General features: G+C 34.1%; 1 protein-coding gene and 1 pseudogene across 1 annotated transcript; both read left to right on the plus strand.

The window, feature by feature from the left end:
- The first annotated feature begins 292 nt into the window (after positions 1-292).
- Positions 293-4,361, plus strand: LOC127157660 (deoxynucleoside triphosphate triphosphohydrolase SAMHD1-like). The gene is made up of 8 exons (XM_051100917.1): positions 293-396; positions 1,175-1,266; positions 1,357-1,529; positions 1,686-1,837; positions 2,187-2,267; positions 2,353-2,460; positions 3,468-3,587; positions 3,769-4,361. Exons 1-8 carry the CDS (start codon positions 334-336, stop codon positions 4,030-4,032), a joined length of 1,053 nt encoding a protein of 350 aa, XP_050956874.1. The 5' UTR covers positions 293-333; the 3' UTR covers positions 4,033-4,361.
- Positions 4,362-5,681: 1,320 nt separating this feature from the next.
- Positions 5,682-12,716, plus strand: LOC127157662 (deoxynucleoside triphosphate triphosphohydrolase SAMHD1-like; annotated as a pseudogene).
- Positions 12,717-14,427: the final 1,711 nt, after the last annotated feature.

Below are 14,427 nucleotides of genomic sequence, written 5' to 3' on the forward strand. Positions count from 1 at the left end.
AAATACATTAAGAGGACGTTATTTTATAATTATATTAACTTTGTTAGAATAATAATAAAAAATATTACACTGATACACTGACTGATTTTAACTTCAAATATATTAATTCAGTCACTTCTTAATGAAAATTATCATAAACAAATACAGTGTTTTGTAAGATCTCGGTCCCTTTAGGGGAGTCCAGGGGGGCAAAGCATAGGTAACCAAAGATGCTCTCAAAGATGATATTAACCTGCACAAACCAATACAGTCCTGAGAATGCCTTTAAATTGTCTCTTATTTTTCAGAGACTGTCATTACCTCGGTATCCCAAACAGCTTTGACCATCAACGCATGCTGAAATCAGCTCGGGTCTGTGAAGTCGAAGGGAGAAAACACATCTGCTTCAGAGACAAGGTACTAGCGCTGTGTGATTCTGAAAAAAAAAAATCATAATTGTCGATTATTCCCTTAAAATTGTAATTGCGATTATTAATTATGATTACCACAATATATACCAAAACTATATATAAAAATGTGGCATGCAGTTGCTTCAAACAATTATATATATATATATATATATATATATATATATATATATATGTAAATAAAATTTAAATAAATAAAAATTAAAACAATGAGAAAAAAAAACCCTTAAGATAACCTGTAGGAAAAATACACATACTTTCTTACACCCCCCACACATCTTAGGAAAGCAGAATAATGTAAGTGGTATTTTTATTTATTTATTTATTTATTTATTTATTTATTTTTTGTAATTGTGCCTTTAAACAATTACATAATTCTGGCATCTGTAATTGTAATCACGATTAGAATTTGATTAAATGTGCAGCCCTACAAGGTACCATTCATTACACCTGAGGATAACTGATTGCTTTTAATCTGTCTTGACATCACAGCAGTGTCACACCCATATAACAACAAAATGTTGACTTTACTCATTCTGTGAAATGATAATGATAATAGAAAACCCCTTGAATATATCTGACAAACAAACAAACAAAAAACTTTAAGATGAAAAATTTATCCTTTATTGCAGTGGAGTTATGCAGAAGATTCTGATCATTTTTCTTGTCGTCTCAGTTGGTGACGAAACATCATAAAAAGATTATACTATTTTATTTGTCATTCAGTGTTGAGTGATTTAAATTGCATGGCTCTGTTTCTCTCACAGGTGGCTGATAATGTTTATGACATGTTTCGAACCCAGTACACTCTGTACAGCCAGGCCTATGAGCACAAGATTGTGAACATCATTGAAAAAAAGTGGGGTTTTGTGTTTTTACTCAGTTTTAATGTTTTTTTGCTCATGCTCATGTCACTTATTGGTTCATATTATTTTGATTGGTTCATTAGAATTACAGAAGCCCTCTCTGCAGCTGAAGACACGATCACCAAGATCTCACCGTTTGCTGAAACCACTTTACGAGATGAGATGAGCCTGCAGAGGAGAATAAGTGGCTCACGAAAGCGCACAAAAGCGCTAGCGTCCAATGAGGAAAGGGTTGAAAAAATGTCCAAACTAACAGGTCAGTTTAAAACAAGAGTAGGATTCATGAAGATGTAAATAAAGGTTGTTCAGTGCATCTTAATCATGTATGGTGCACTTACTGTATTGTCATCATTTCTACTTGTTCGTTTTCACTTGATTTGAAAATAGCTAAAAAATGTTTCCCATTAATCAGATCACATCTTTGAGGAGATCTTGTACTCCACTGATGACAAGCTGAAAGATGCCCGGATGAAACTTGAGGATGTTGTGAGGAGACGCCTGCCAAAGTGTGTGGGAGAGACCAGAATAAAACAATCTGAGTTCAAAAACAATCAGATCTTGCAGGTAAAACATGATGTATCAGTTAATGACATTGCACAATTAATGAACAGATTTAGGCCAAGATCAGTAGTGTTAATGTAAGGTAGTGTGTACATGTATATACATTTATTTCCTTGACAAATTATCTTTTAGAAAAATAATGCACAATACTAAAACCTATTGTGCTTGCATTGCATTTTTTGCTTTGGATTAGGGTTGCTCTCATTTTGTGATGACAGAGGAAATCCATCATTTTTTTTCTTAAAAGGATGTTAAACCATATCATCTATGACTGCAGGTCTTCCTTTTTATTGTCCTGTTTTTCTTTACTTTATTGTTCTTATTTGTTTGACTTCAATGCCCATTTCTACAGAATGACTGGAATGAAGCAGTGGACGAGTGGAACAAACTTCACCCAACCGTGTTCTTGGATAAGAAGGATTTCAGTGTGGATGTATGATCAAATTTTCTTTTTTTAAAATCAATATTACACTTTATATAACACTTTAAGTCACTGTAATTGTGTAAATCTTGCACAGACTATTCAACTGGACAGCACTTACAAGGAGGCTGAAAACCCCATCAACAATGTCTATTTCTACAGAAAGAGGAAACTCACTGAAGCCTTCAAGATTAAGAAATATGAGGTACTCAAACAGCTATGCATGTATGCATGTTATTTATATATATATATATATATATATATATATAAATCAAATGCTTATTTATTTTAGTTAATAGAAGTTCACTGATAAAGAAAATCTATTAATGACATTGTTTTTGACAGCATCCTCATTTCATGTGCCTAACTGCCTAAAAATTTAACAGTACTGTAGTTTTGTAGGTGTAGGTCTCTTAAAGCATCTTGGAGATGTTGCCACAGTTCTTCTGGATTTAGTCTGTCTCCGTTTTTTCTGTTTCTTAAGACAGACTGGATTGAATGATGGAGAGATCAGATCTCTGTTTGCACAAGGAGTCTGACAACAGCCTGTGCTCCATACAAAAATCTCACTGGATTATTATAATTAATGGCAAAATGAATGTTTAGAAATGTAATCTGATATTTCCTACTGACACACTACAGCAAAAGACCGACTTTAACTGACTTTAAACCATTTTTTAGCTGACGAAAATACTAGTGGCCTAAGACTTTTGCATAGTACTGTATATATATGTATATATATATATATATATATATATATATATATAAAAATATAATATTATACATTTATTATTAGTTTGTTTACAAATTTACATCATTCAGTCTAAGGTCAAGAAAATATTTGTAATGATACAGACCATCACATTATAAATGTCTCTGTTTTGACTGGCTACTTGGCATCACGCATTCACAAAAGCAAATTACTGACAGTAAACTGAGTAATTGCACAAGCACTAAATTATCGACCATCATGCATTTGCAACAGCATTTTTTCATTGCATAGTTGTTTGTGAGAGCTAACTCTTATCCTTCACTCTCAGAAAAATGTATACATAAATTCTACATGTAGTGGCATATTATCTTGTTACTGGGGCAAAAGCAATTATACTATACTGTATATACTTATTTAGTCAGTCTGGGTAAGTCAAAGCAAGTTTCCTAGATCTGTAATTACTGATCAACATATTATGTTTGATTTTACGTATATCTCAGGTATCCAGCCTGCTGCCGGAGGAGTTTACTGAATATGTTGGTCGGGTTTACTACACAAAAAACTCTGACGAGGAGGAGAAGGACGCTAAGGAGTGCTTTAAATGGTGGCGCCTTGGCAAGGTGAGTGTTCATGTATGCTCATTGTTCATAGTGAGTGTTCAGGTTGTCACACACACACAAAATTCACACAGAAATCACTGAATAATGTTGTTTGCAATCAACGTGTTTTGATGGCTACACATATTTCCTCATCTTATACTGTATAAAACAAACATCCTCTTTTTTGTCTCTTATTTAAAAGAATAAGATTCTGGTCTATGATGAGGAAGAATTTAAAGGGAATGAGCGCTTGATCACAAAGGACTGCGCATCTTTGGACGTCTGTGGTATAAAAGCAATCCGCTCCTGTAAGGTGCTCAGTGGCGTCTGGAATCTCTATGAGTGTCTTAACTACAGTGAACCAGAGTACACACTACAGCCAGAGAAAGAGTATCACAATCCTACAAAGTGGGGTGCCCTCGACCGCACTGCTCCTGCTCTGTCTCTCAGACATGAGAGAAAATAAAATCTGCCCTCTAACTCCATCTTACCTTGTTGCCCTTGTTCATCTTAAAAGTAGGGCTAATAATGTTTAAATATAATTTCAGTAAAAAATACTAAACATGTCTTAACATCAGGGCTGGCCCCCCAGGATAATTTTGGGGCCCTGCCTTGAGGTGAATAGTGGAGTATTGCCATCGCAAACCAGCAACTATATACAATCTAACACATTTTGCACATAGATATGCCAGTGCAAGATGCTTTCAGTTAAAGCAGCTCAATAATGCATTTTAGACTGGGACTATAACTTAAGCCTCGTCTGTCGGGAGTGAGTGGGCAGGCAATGAGGCAAAGGTCATGTATATCAATAGCCAGGTCCATTTTTTTTTTTTTTTTGGTGAAAAAAATGAATAAATAAAATAATATTTAGTGCTTCAAAATTTGTACTGATATAGATGATGGAAATGTCATTTATCGATAATATTTCTCATGCGTCGACACAATCTTTTTCTGTTGAACTTTCTTTCTAAATCGATACTTCAAATGTCGCAAAAATCTGTTTGGAAACACTTTTTATAGAAAAAAAGGGGCTTTAACGCAAATGGATGTGTTGTCGCACGACAGAATTAGCCTATAGGCAGTGTCTGTGTTTGTGATGCTCATGTTAAAGCACTGTTTACCAGTTCAAAAATCGCATAAATTATATTCTATTATTAAATTGACAAGTTACTTCTCAAACATACATATCTTAATTTGATGTTCCTTTATTAGGCTACATTGCAAGTTAAAATTGATTCATGTTGTTCTGAAGATCTTGTTTTACGTGGATATTGGAATGATAAGTACAACATTTTAAATTAATTCATAAATTCAGTAATTTTAAAATGAATTAGTTTTGGCTTGTTAGTAGCTTCTTATATTTTTATTCTTGTTGTGTTCTGATTGTTGTTCCAGTAAATTTAAAGGATTTTTTCTGAAATGAGGGGAAATAAAATGTTGAAATGTAATTGTAATATATGTAATTGTAATTAGTTACATTTACTGAGAAAAAATATGTAACTAAATTACAGTTACTTTTGAAAAATGCCAGTGATTACAAAGGGGATTACATCTGAATTTTTTCACACACCCACCCCCACTTACAGACTTAAATATACTTCTTTTAAATTGCATTGAGCATGAGACACCAAATGTTTCAGGAGTTTAGGACACATATTTGATAACTGTTTTATTTCCTATTTGGGTTTATGCATAAACCTTATTTTTTTTAAGATTGTTTTTTCCAAAGCATTGTTAGATGCTAATGTTTTCTGTCATAACTGTCAAGCTATTTCTTTTATTGCACAATTTCCCCGCTTGAAAGGGAGAAACACATCATCAACGGAGACCTTAACTGGATTCCACTCTTCTTTTATTTTTGTATCAGTTATGATAAAACTGACATGAGTTGTAGCAGAAAGGTGAAAAACCTTTAAACAGAAACAAAAATATAACATACGTAAATAAATTGCAAAATAAACTTGTTAAACAACCACTGCTTGTTATTCTGATTCTTTGTATCTGCTTTTAACATACAGCATTGTTCAGCTTCATTATTTAATACTAAAGTACACTTTTCAGAGTGCAATCTGCAGCATAGTTTAGAAAATTTACTTGAATATTAAGTTTCAGGACATGTACATGATCCTAACGATCAGGGCTGTGTTTCCCAAAAGCATCGTAAGCTTAAGTACATCGTAGACCTATTGAAACCAGTTGAGCTACGATCAACTTAAGCTTACAATGCTTTTTGGAAACGCAGCCCAGATTAGTCACACACGAACTTCAGAAATAAATCACATACTATCGTCATTCTATCAGCGATAGCAAACACAAAGAAAGATGTGCAAATCAATACACATGTAACTTAGTGACATTTCTATTCGCTATACTAAACTACATTTGACTTGAAATAGCTAAACAATGAGCAGATAAACACAGTTTGGCCTCAAAATCTCTCCGAGCACAGACATTTTTTGCTGCATCACAAACTCGCTCGGCATTTGCCGCTACAACCAGGGGTGTCGTAGTTGGGTGAAAAGTGGGACTAAATTACCAGGGGCCAAAGTGGGGGGAGGGCCCCTGAGGAGTGAAATTTTATTTTCCTTTAAATATAATTTTAAGATCACAATAAATGTTAACTAATGTAAATGCTAATATTTTGGGTAAATGCATCAGTTGATTGATGTGTTAAATGGTGTCCAAGCACATATAGTGTCTGAGGACAGGCACCCTCGCCCTTGTACGAAATGGTTTAGTCCACCTTCACCGGGCTTTTTGACTAGGCACATTTGAAGTAGGGTTCATTCTGCTGAAGCGGCAGACGGCAGTGCAGAGTTCTTAGATTAGTAGTAAGGTTAGTTGTAGGTAGTTGTGAACCTCGAGCTTATGGGGGCCCATGGCCACTGCTTGTGCATAGGGCCCAGAATTTGGTGCTACGCCCCTGGTTGCTAGCAAATGGCAAGTTCAAACTAGAAATTTTAGGGATACAGTGCAGTCACACCAGTTTTCACCACATAAATTTTACCACATAAATTAAGTAGTAGTACTAATTTGTTAGTTATTTTATAATCCATTAGTGTACAAAAAGCAGCCAGGTTTGTATGAAACAATAGAGCAAGTCCACGACCAGGATGACAGAATTAAGAAATTGTCCACATAATATTGAATTAAACTTTGATATTTTATTAGCTACCCAAACACAAAGCTTCTGCCAAGAAAAATTATGACTTAAGTTGCCCCGAATGAACCTGAGCTGTGTAATAATTAAATTTAAAGCACAGCCACCACAAATTCAGACTTTTTTTTTTTTTTTTTTACACTTATTTTTTGGGGCTTTTTATGCCTTTTATTGTGATAGGACAGTAGAGAGATAACAGAAAAGAGCTGGGAGGAGAGAGGGGAGAGGGATCAGCAAGTTACTCCCCAACACTGGTTATCACACACCAAAAGCCTCATTCTGCACATCCATTCTCAGTTTAAATGCAGTGATCCAAAACAGTGAATGCAATTACCGTTCAGGCAAAACTTTACTTCAGGAATGAGCCACACTGCTGACTTGATCTAATCGCTAGCACACTCAAAGCACACTGAGTTTACACATTCCCCTTATCTGCAAGACATATTGGCATAATTTTTCATATCGGGCCGATGCCGATATTTACTTTTAAAGCTATTATCGGCCGATTCTGATATCAGTCCGATAATATCATGCATCCCTAGTTGTTATATTTCGTTATAAGCTAAAACCTGTAAGCAAATGATATCTTTTGTCTTGTAGATTTTCAATGACCCCATTCACGGACACATGGAGCTGCACCCTCTGCTGGTGAAGATCACTGACACTCCTCAGTTTCAGAGACTGAGACGCATCAAACAACTGGGATGGAAATACCTGGTCTAACCTGGTGCTTCTCACAATCGCTTTGAACACTCACTTTTAATGAGTTTTTATTATAATCAAAGTAATTATTATAATCAAAGTTTTATATATATTCTATTCTATTCAGCCTTCAGTTCTATGAAACTGTAGAAAGCCTTGGATAAACATCATACCAATGACTCTATATCTTTTTATTTATTTATTGAAAATTTTAAGATGATTATTTTTTGTATCAGTCAGTCTGCTCAGTACAAATGCTATAGGTTTAGTGAACTAAAATTTTGTGTTTTAGTGTGGCGTTCAGATCGCTGGTCTGTGTCACAACTTGGGTGAGGAGCATTAATGCTTATGGAAACACAAAATCATCCAGCAAAAAAAATACAAAAACAAAACAAAAACAAACAAAAAAAAACTTTTATTAGGCCTTACTGGAATCTTCATCTCATGTTTGTGTTGATTTTGGTCATGTAGATTAAAATCATAAGCAGGTATAACATCAAATATGTATAACAATTAATATGTTTGATTTTTCCTCTTATTATTTTCACTTACAGAAAAAATACTGTTTTTGTATTTCTTATGGGGCTAACCCATTTTTTTCTTTTTATGTTTTAGGTCATGGTCCACTTTCTCATGTATTTGATGGTCTGGTTATTCCTGAAGCCAAAAAAATAAAAACATCCAAAGGTAAGTATCTGTGTGAAATAAAATATAATCAGAAAGATCTGTAGACATGGAAGTTTCACTATTGTGTCATTGGACATGCAGACAAGCTGTTTGTTGGAACAAACCAACAAAAAGTGGAAGGTGAGCAATTTTAGGGCTGCAACAACTGATTGATGAGATTGTAGAAAGCAAATTTTAGATGAACATATTCAAGCCTTTCATGATCGCTTACACATTGACTCCTCTAGTCATATATGTATCAATGATCTTTCTGTCTTTACTGCAGCATGAGCAGATGTCAGTTCTAATGTTCGATGACATTGTGAAGAGTCTGAAGGCTGAGAATGAAGACGTGTTGAAAGAACATGGACTGGACGATAAAGACGTCACCTTCATTAAAGAGTTAATCAAAGGAGCGAAAACTTCAGAGGTACAAACTGATGTGGTTAATTAAACTGAAGTATTTTCAGTCATTAGTGGAAAATGTAAATGTAAATCTTTTTCAGTGGAGATTCGAGGACAGAGATGAAGACAAATCCTTCCTGTATGAGATTGTAGCAAATAAACAGAACGGCATCGATGTGGACAAATGGGACTATTTTGCACGGTAAATATTATTAGGTCATTTGTAAAGATATTCTATATGTTTAACTTGATTTAATTACTTTTCATTCCATTCCTCTAAATGAAGTGCTTCCTTGAGTATCAAGTTTTTTGTTCTAATTTTACAGAGGAGCTGAAATAAAACATTTATTATTATTATTAATAATAATAATAATAAACAATATTATTAATTCACCCTTGTCTTGTTCATTTGATAATGTGACATTAAGGCATCTATGAACAAGCTGGTTTAAAAATGATCCTGTCATTTCTGTACCCATTTTCACATTTCACAGAGACTGTCATCACCTGGGCATTCGAAACAGCTCTGACCATCAGCGTCTGCTGAAGTTTGCTTGAGTCTGTGAAGTGAATGGAAGAAAACACAGCTGCTTCAGAGACAAGGTGCCTGATTTAATGATCACACACACACACACACACACTTATGCCTGGTTTATTATCCTTGACTCACTTGATGAATAAAGCAGAATCTTCAAAGCATACATGTTTGGAAAAATGCCACTTTTATGGTGATTGACAGTCAGATGACTGTTCAATTTTTCATTTGGGTTAGTTTTAGATGAATAAATTCTCAATGTCTGGTCTGTGTGTTTTTGCATTGAATGTGTTTTGATTTGATGAAAATGTGAGATTTAATGAGCACTGCATTATGGGATCTCTGACACACAGATGTTTGTCTGTTTAACAGGAGGCTGATAATGTTTATGACATGTTTCGCACCCGATACACTCTCCATCGTCAGGCCTATCAGCACAAGATCTGCAATATCATTGAAGACATGTGAGTTTCTCTGTGCAAGAAGAGGATGTGGATATAAAACACAAACCTGCAGATACCAAGCAATGAATGTCATGTCTGTGCTGCCATGATATTAAAATGCTGCATCAACAAATTCTTCTTTTATGAAGATTATACAAATTCAGCTTTGTGGCTGTACTCTCTATGCATGTTAAAACAAACACTAACTCCCATGTTTGTCTCTCTGTTAGGTTTGCAAAAGCACTTATAAAAGCTGATCGTGACCTTAACAAAGGAAAACCTAAAGATATGCTGAAGATTTCTGAGGCCATTAAGACAGTAGAGGACTACAGCAAACTCACAGGTCAGTTAAAAGATGTGCTGAAAGTAAAATATACAGTGTTGAGGGTAACTTTTTTCAAGTAACTAGTAAAGTAATGCATAACTTTTCTTTAATTTACAAGAAAATATTGGAGTTACTTTTTTCCCATTTATTGGTTGAAATCTCTCCTGTCCCAATGTTGAGAGAAATCAGGAGTAAGATGTTACTTTAGTTCTAGACTAAATGTGAAATTTTTTAGTATTCACTCAAAAAAACTTAGGTATTCCTCAAAAAAAAAAAAAAGTGAAATGCAAATTTGAATATGATGCAAACCTGCAATAAATAAATAATGTTAAATAAATATCAAATATCCTTTATGTATTTAATCCCATTTTATTAACCTGTGTCTTTGCTGCTGACCTTCGATGATCCAATTCAACCATAATAAGCACAAATTATTCAAGATAAACTAACATTTGTTGTTCTGTGTTCTACTGTACAGACACGAATTTACGTTTCCTTCAGCCTGAGGCTTTTGGTGTGAAAGAGCTTTTAAATTTGCCAAAAATGTAACTTTTTAAATTTAAAAAAAAAAAAAAAAAAAAAAAAAAAAGCCCTGCCCATTTTACAAAGTAATGGAAAAGTATGAAAAAAATGTAACACATTACTTCCCATGAAAAGTAACAAAGTAACATATCGTTCTGTTTTGGGGATTCATGGTTATGTGTCTCAAAAATAGTATATGTAAAATAATATATTTTTATTATTAAAATAATGATTTCTATTATTTACATATGAGATGATTCTGGAAAATCCCTATTTAGTTTTAATAATGAATCTTCTGTCTTCTGTCAGATGAGATCTTTGAGCAGATCTCGTCCTCCACTGTTGACAGTCTGAAGGAATCTCGAGACATCTTGAACAAGATCGTCAGAAGAAAACTGCCAAAGTTTGTTGGAGAAGCTCGACTGACTGAGAAAAACAAATCAAAGGTTGGACAGAAACTGAAAAAACACATTGGTCTAGTGTTTGACAAATATTCAAATAGCATTTGAGAAGTGGCATAGAAGCACAAAGAGTCTGTACAAATATCATTACAAACATGATCATTTAAGTTCTTATGGCCACAAAACAGTCACAAAAACAGACCAGTAACTGTCTAACTCTCTCAAATCAGGAAAAGCTGACAGAAACATGGAAAGCCGCAGTAGAGAAATACAAACCTACTGACCCGACTGTTTCTCTGAACGCTGAAGATTTCACAGTTCATGTAAGTTATGTTTTATTTCAGCACTGATTTGCAAGCTTAAACTAGACTGCAGGTTTTTAGATGCAGGTTTTTGCACTGAAATAAGATGTTCAGCTGTTTATTGAATTCACCCCTTCATCTCTGCCTCATGTCCTCATTTCATCTCTTATTCAGGTGGTTGATCTGGATCACGGCATGAAGGACAAAAACCCCATTGAAAAAGTCTATTTCTACAGCAAGAGGAAACGCAATGAAGCTTCTGCCATAAAAGATTATCAAGTACCCGTCACATTTAAACCATTATATTTCAGATCATTCTTTTAGATTAGAAGTATGAATCATAATTTTAATAAAATAGGTGTGATTAATTCCTCACGAAAGTGTTTTTTTTTTTCTTCTTCTTGTAAATGATACAGGAGCTTAAACCTGTTTATTTTTGAATGCTGGTATGAAGTTTACAGTGCAGCTCATTTACTCCATGTTCAAGTTTCCTGACAAATGTCATTCGTCTTGTACTGTCAGCTGTCCAGTTTCCTGCCAAAGTGTTTTAATGAAGAGCTGTTCAGAGTTTACTATGAAAGAACTGATGGGAATGAAGAGGAGGACAAGAAGAAGGTGGAGGAGGCTGAGAAGTGCTTTCAGAAATGGTGTGAGTCCACATTTGGACCCCATTAATGTGTGTATGGTTTATAATATATGATATTTAACGTTGTGGCTGCACAATCAGTATATATAAATGAACTTATATAGGAATAGTGCTGATAGTGTTGTAAATTAATGTAATACACTTCTGTTCAATCAGTTGATGTAGATGAGGACTGTCCTGCACAAGTCTCTAGTTCTCACCTTTTGGACTTTTCTTTTGTAAATGTTTCCTGAGTCACTTTGCACCTGTACAAGTTATAATGCTCCATCTGATGTTAATCGTTGAATTAATTATACTGTTTTCAGTTTAGTTCACTTTGCATTTGATGGTTTAAAGCCCAAATGTCTGTGTCTAGATGAATGCTGAAAGAAATTACAAGAAATTCCTTTTAAACATACAATATTTATGTGAGCTAAAAGTCTTAATTATGACATACAACATTGTAATTATGATACTGAAATTAAATTGGCATTAAAGGCAAAAATATTGATATAAATCATTATGACATTAAAAGTAAAAATTGTGAAATAACAAATCATAATAATAAGATAAAAAGTTCTAATGAGAGAGACAGAGAGAATTTTTCAAAAAGTACAGATCTAAAATAGACAGACATGCAAACAGAGATGTAGTTTCATGAGGGTGAGTAAATGATGGATTTTCATTTTTGGGTGGACTCTCCATTTAAGTAGTACACTTTATTAGAGTTACGTCAATACAATCATATATTATTAAGTATGCACATTTAATCTGCTGGAGAATAACTGCAGGACAGCTTAAGATACGTGCAGTTTAATTACATTCCCAATAATAGCAATGCAAATATAGTTGTACAAACTGTTGTATTTCTAGGGTATTATAGCTAAAGTTCATTGCAAGTCATGTTAATCTCAAAACAGCACAACTGCAGATCAGCCCAGATAGTAGAATTGCAGCTTTTTTAAACTGAACTAAACAGCAGTTGATAGTAATTATGATTAATGCCTTTTTTTTTTTTTTGAATATTTGTTAATCTTCACCTTTAAAATAAACGTTTCAAACACAGTGTTCAGATATTTGTTATTTTCTTTGTCTACTTTCACTTTCCCTTTGACTCGTATGAAGGACGCTCGTGCTCCCTCTAGTGGCGCACAGCAGCAGCACATTCTCATATGAGACTCAGAGCAGCTGTGCAAACTATTTATGCGACTGAATGATAATTAAACTTGACGTGGGAACTAGATATCAGAACCGTTTTATGCGGTTTAATAAGGAAAATAAGGAACATAATAATAATGATGATGATGATGATGATGATAATAAACTTAATACTGATATTCAGCACTCTTTTTCATGACAACCACTACTTACTCTTTAATAATAGCCTGTCAGCATTCATTTACTCATCTAACTCTCATAAAGAATCGACTAACAATGAGTCTGCATTTGATGAACTCTCTGAACACATCTTTCCACAAACAAGGACGGTCCATATTACTCTGTAAATATGAAATCAATTTACTGACAGCTGTGTTTTTAAAAGCTTTGCTCTAAAATGTTATCCAAATATATTTAACAGTAAAAAAATCAAACATTGCTTCCATTAGTTGGTAGAAAACACATTATGCTGTAAGGCTGAGAAAAGAAAATCAAACGCATACAAACTCGAAAGGGTGTATACAGACGTCAAGAATAAAAGATAAAACGGGTCAGGCAGGGCAACTTTTTCTTTTAGGGGGCACACTTTTAAAATCTAACCTACTTTCAGTAATATTCATTTAGTCATTTTTCACCATGTCAAGTATCACTGTGATATTTTAAAGTAAACTATAACAAGATAAGATCCTGGTCTATGATCAGGAAGAGTTCAGAGGCAATGAGCGCTTGATCACAGGAGACTGTCCTTCATTAGATGACTGTGGTATAGCAGAGGTCCACTCCTGTAAGGTGCACAGAGGTTTCTGGAAGCTTTATGAGGGTCCGAACTACAATGAGGCAGAGTACACACTGGAGCCAGAGAAAGAGTATCGTACTCCTACAGATTGGGACTGTCAGTCCAATACTTCTACTCATTCTCTTAAACATGAGAAAGTAAAATCTGACCATTAACCCTTCCATTTTCAGCTGTTGTTGACCTCTGAAGTAGAGCTGTCAATTTTAAAACATATATTTAATGTATGTGTAATTATAATAAAAATGCTGAAATCAGTGATCTGTAACAATATAACACTGATGATTTGTTCAGTTAGTTAAGTTGACACTTAAAGATTTAATTTATGCTAACTATAAAACTATGGAAAAAACACAATTCACAAATATGTTTAACTAAAACTTGCAAGTTATTAATAATCATACACTGCAGCTCCAATGGAAAATGTGAATTATTGATATATTGCTTTATTGGTAATGTTATTGTACTGATGTCATTGTTTATGTCACACCTTTATGTAACTTACATTTAGAGAGCATGATTTGTAACTATGTGACGAACAACTGTCATTTGTTTCTGTGCTGGAGGTCAAGAACAGTAATATAAATATACAGGTTTAGTGATTAGTTTTTAATCTGCCTTGTGAATATTTTAGTGGGGTGTTGCTGTTTTGTTGTCTTATCTGAATTGTGTGATTTCCAGATGGATGGTATTTTAATTAGTAATTCACAATGTATATATCTGAAGGCAGGTCGCGCATTAGACTGTTACAGATAAATGTGAGAGTAAAGTAATGTTAACAGCTCAGAAACATGTTCACTGAGGAATCAACAAATGTACTACAT

Source organism: Labeo rohita, unplaced genomic scaffold (genome assembly GCF_022985175.1).
Source record: "Labeo rohita strain BAU-BD-2019 unplaced genomic scaffold, IGBB_LRoh.1.0 scaffold_1146, whole genome shotgun sequence".
NCBI classification, from domain to species: domain Eukaryota; kingdom Metazoa; phylum Chordata; class Actinopteri; order Cypriniformes; family Cyprinidae; genus Labeo; species Labeo rohita.

Coding starts and splice junctions, on each gene's coding strand:
- LOC127157660 (XM_051100917.1), top strand. CDS start 334: ATGCTGAAATCAGCTCGGGTCTGTGAAGTCGAAGGGAGAAAACACATC. Junction 1,530..1,685: donor AAAAATGTCCAAACTAACAG/GTCAGTTTAAAA, acceptor CCCATTAATCAG/ATCACATCTTTGAGGAGATC. Junction 2,461..3,467: donor TCAAGATTAAGAAATATGAG/GTACTCAAACAG, acceptor CGTATATCTCAG/GTATCCAGCCTGCTGCCGGA.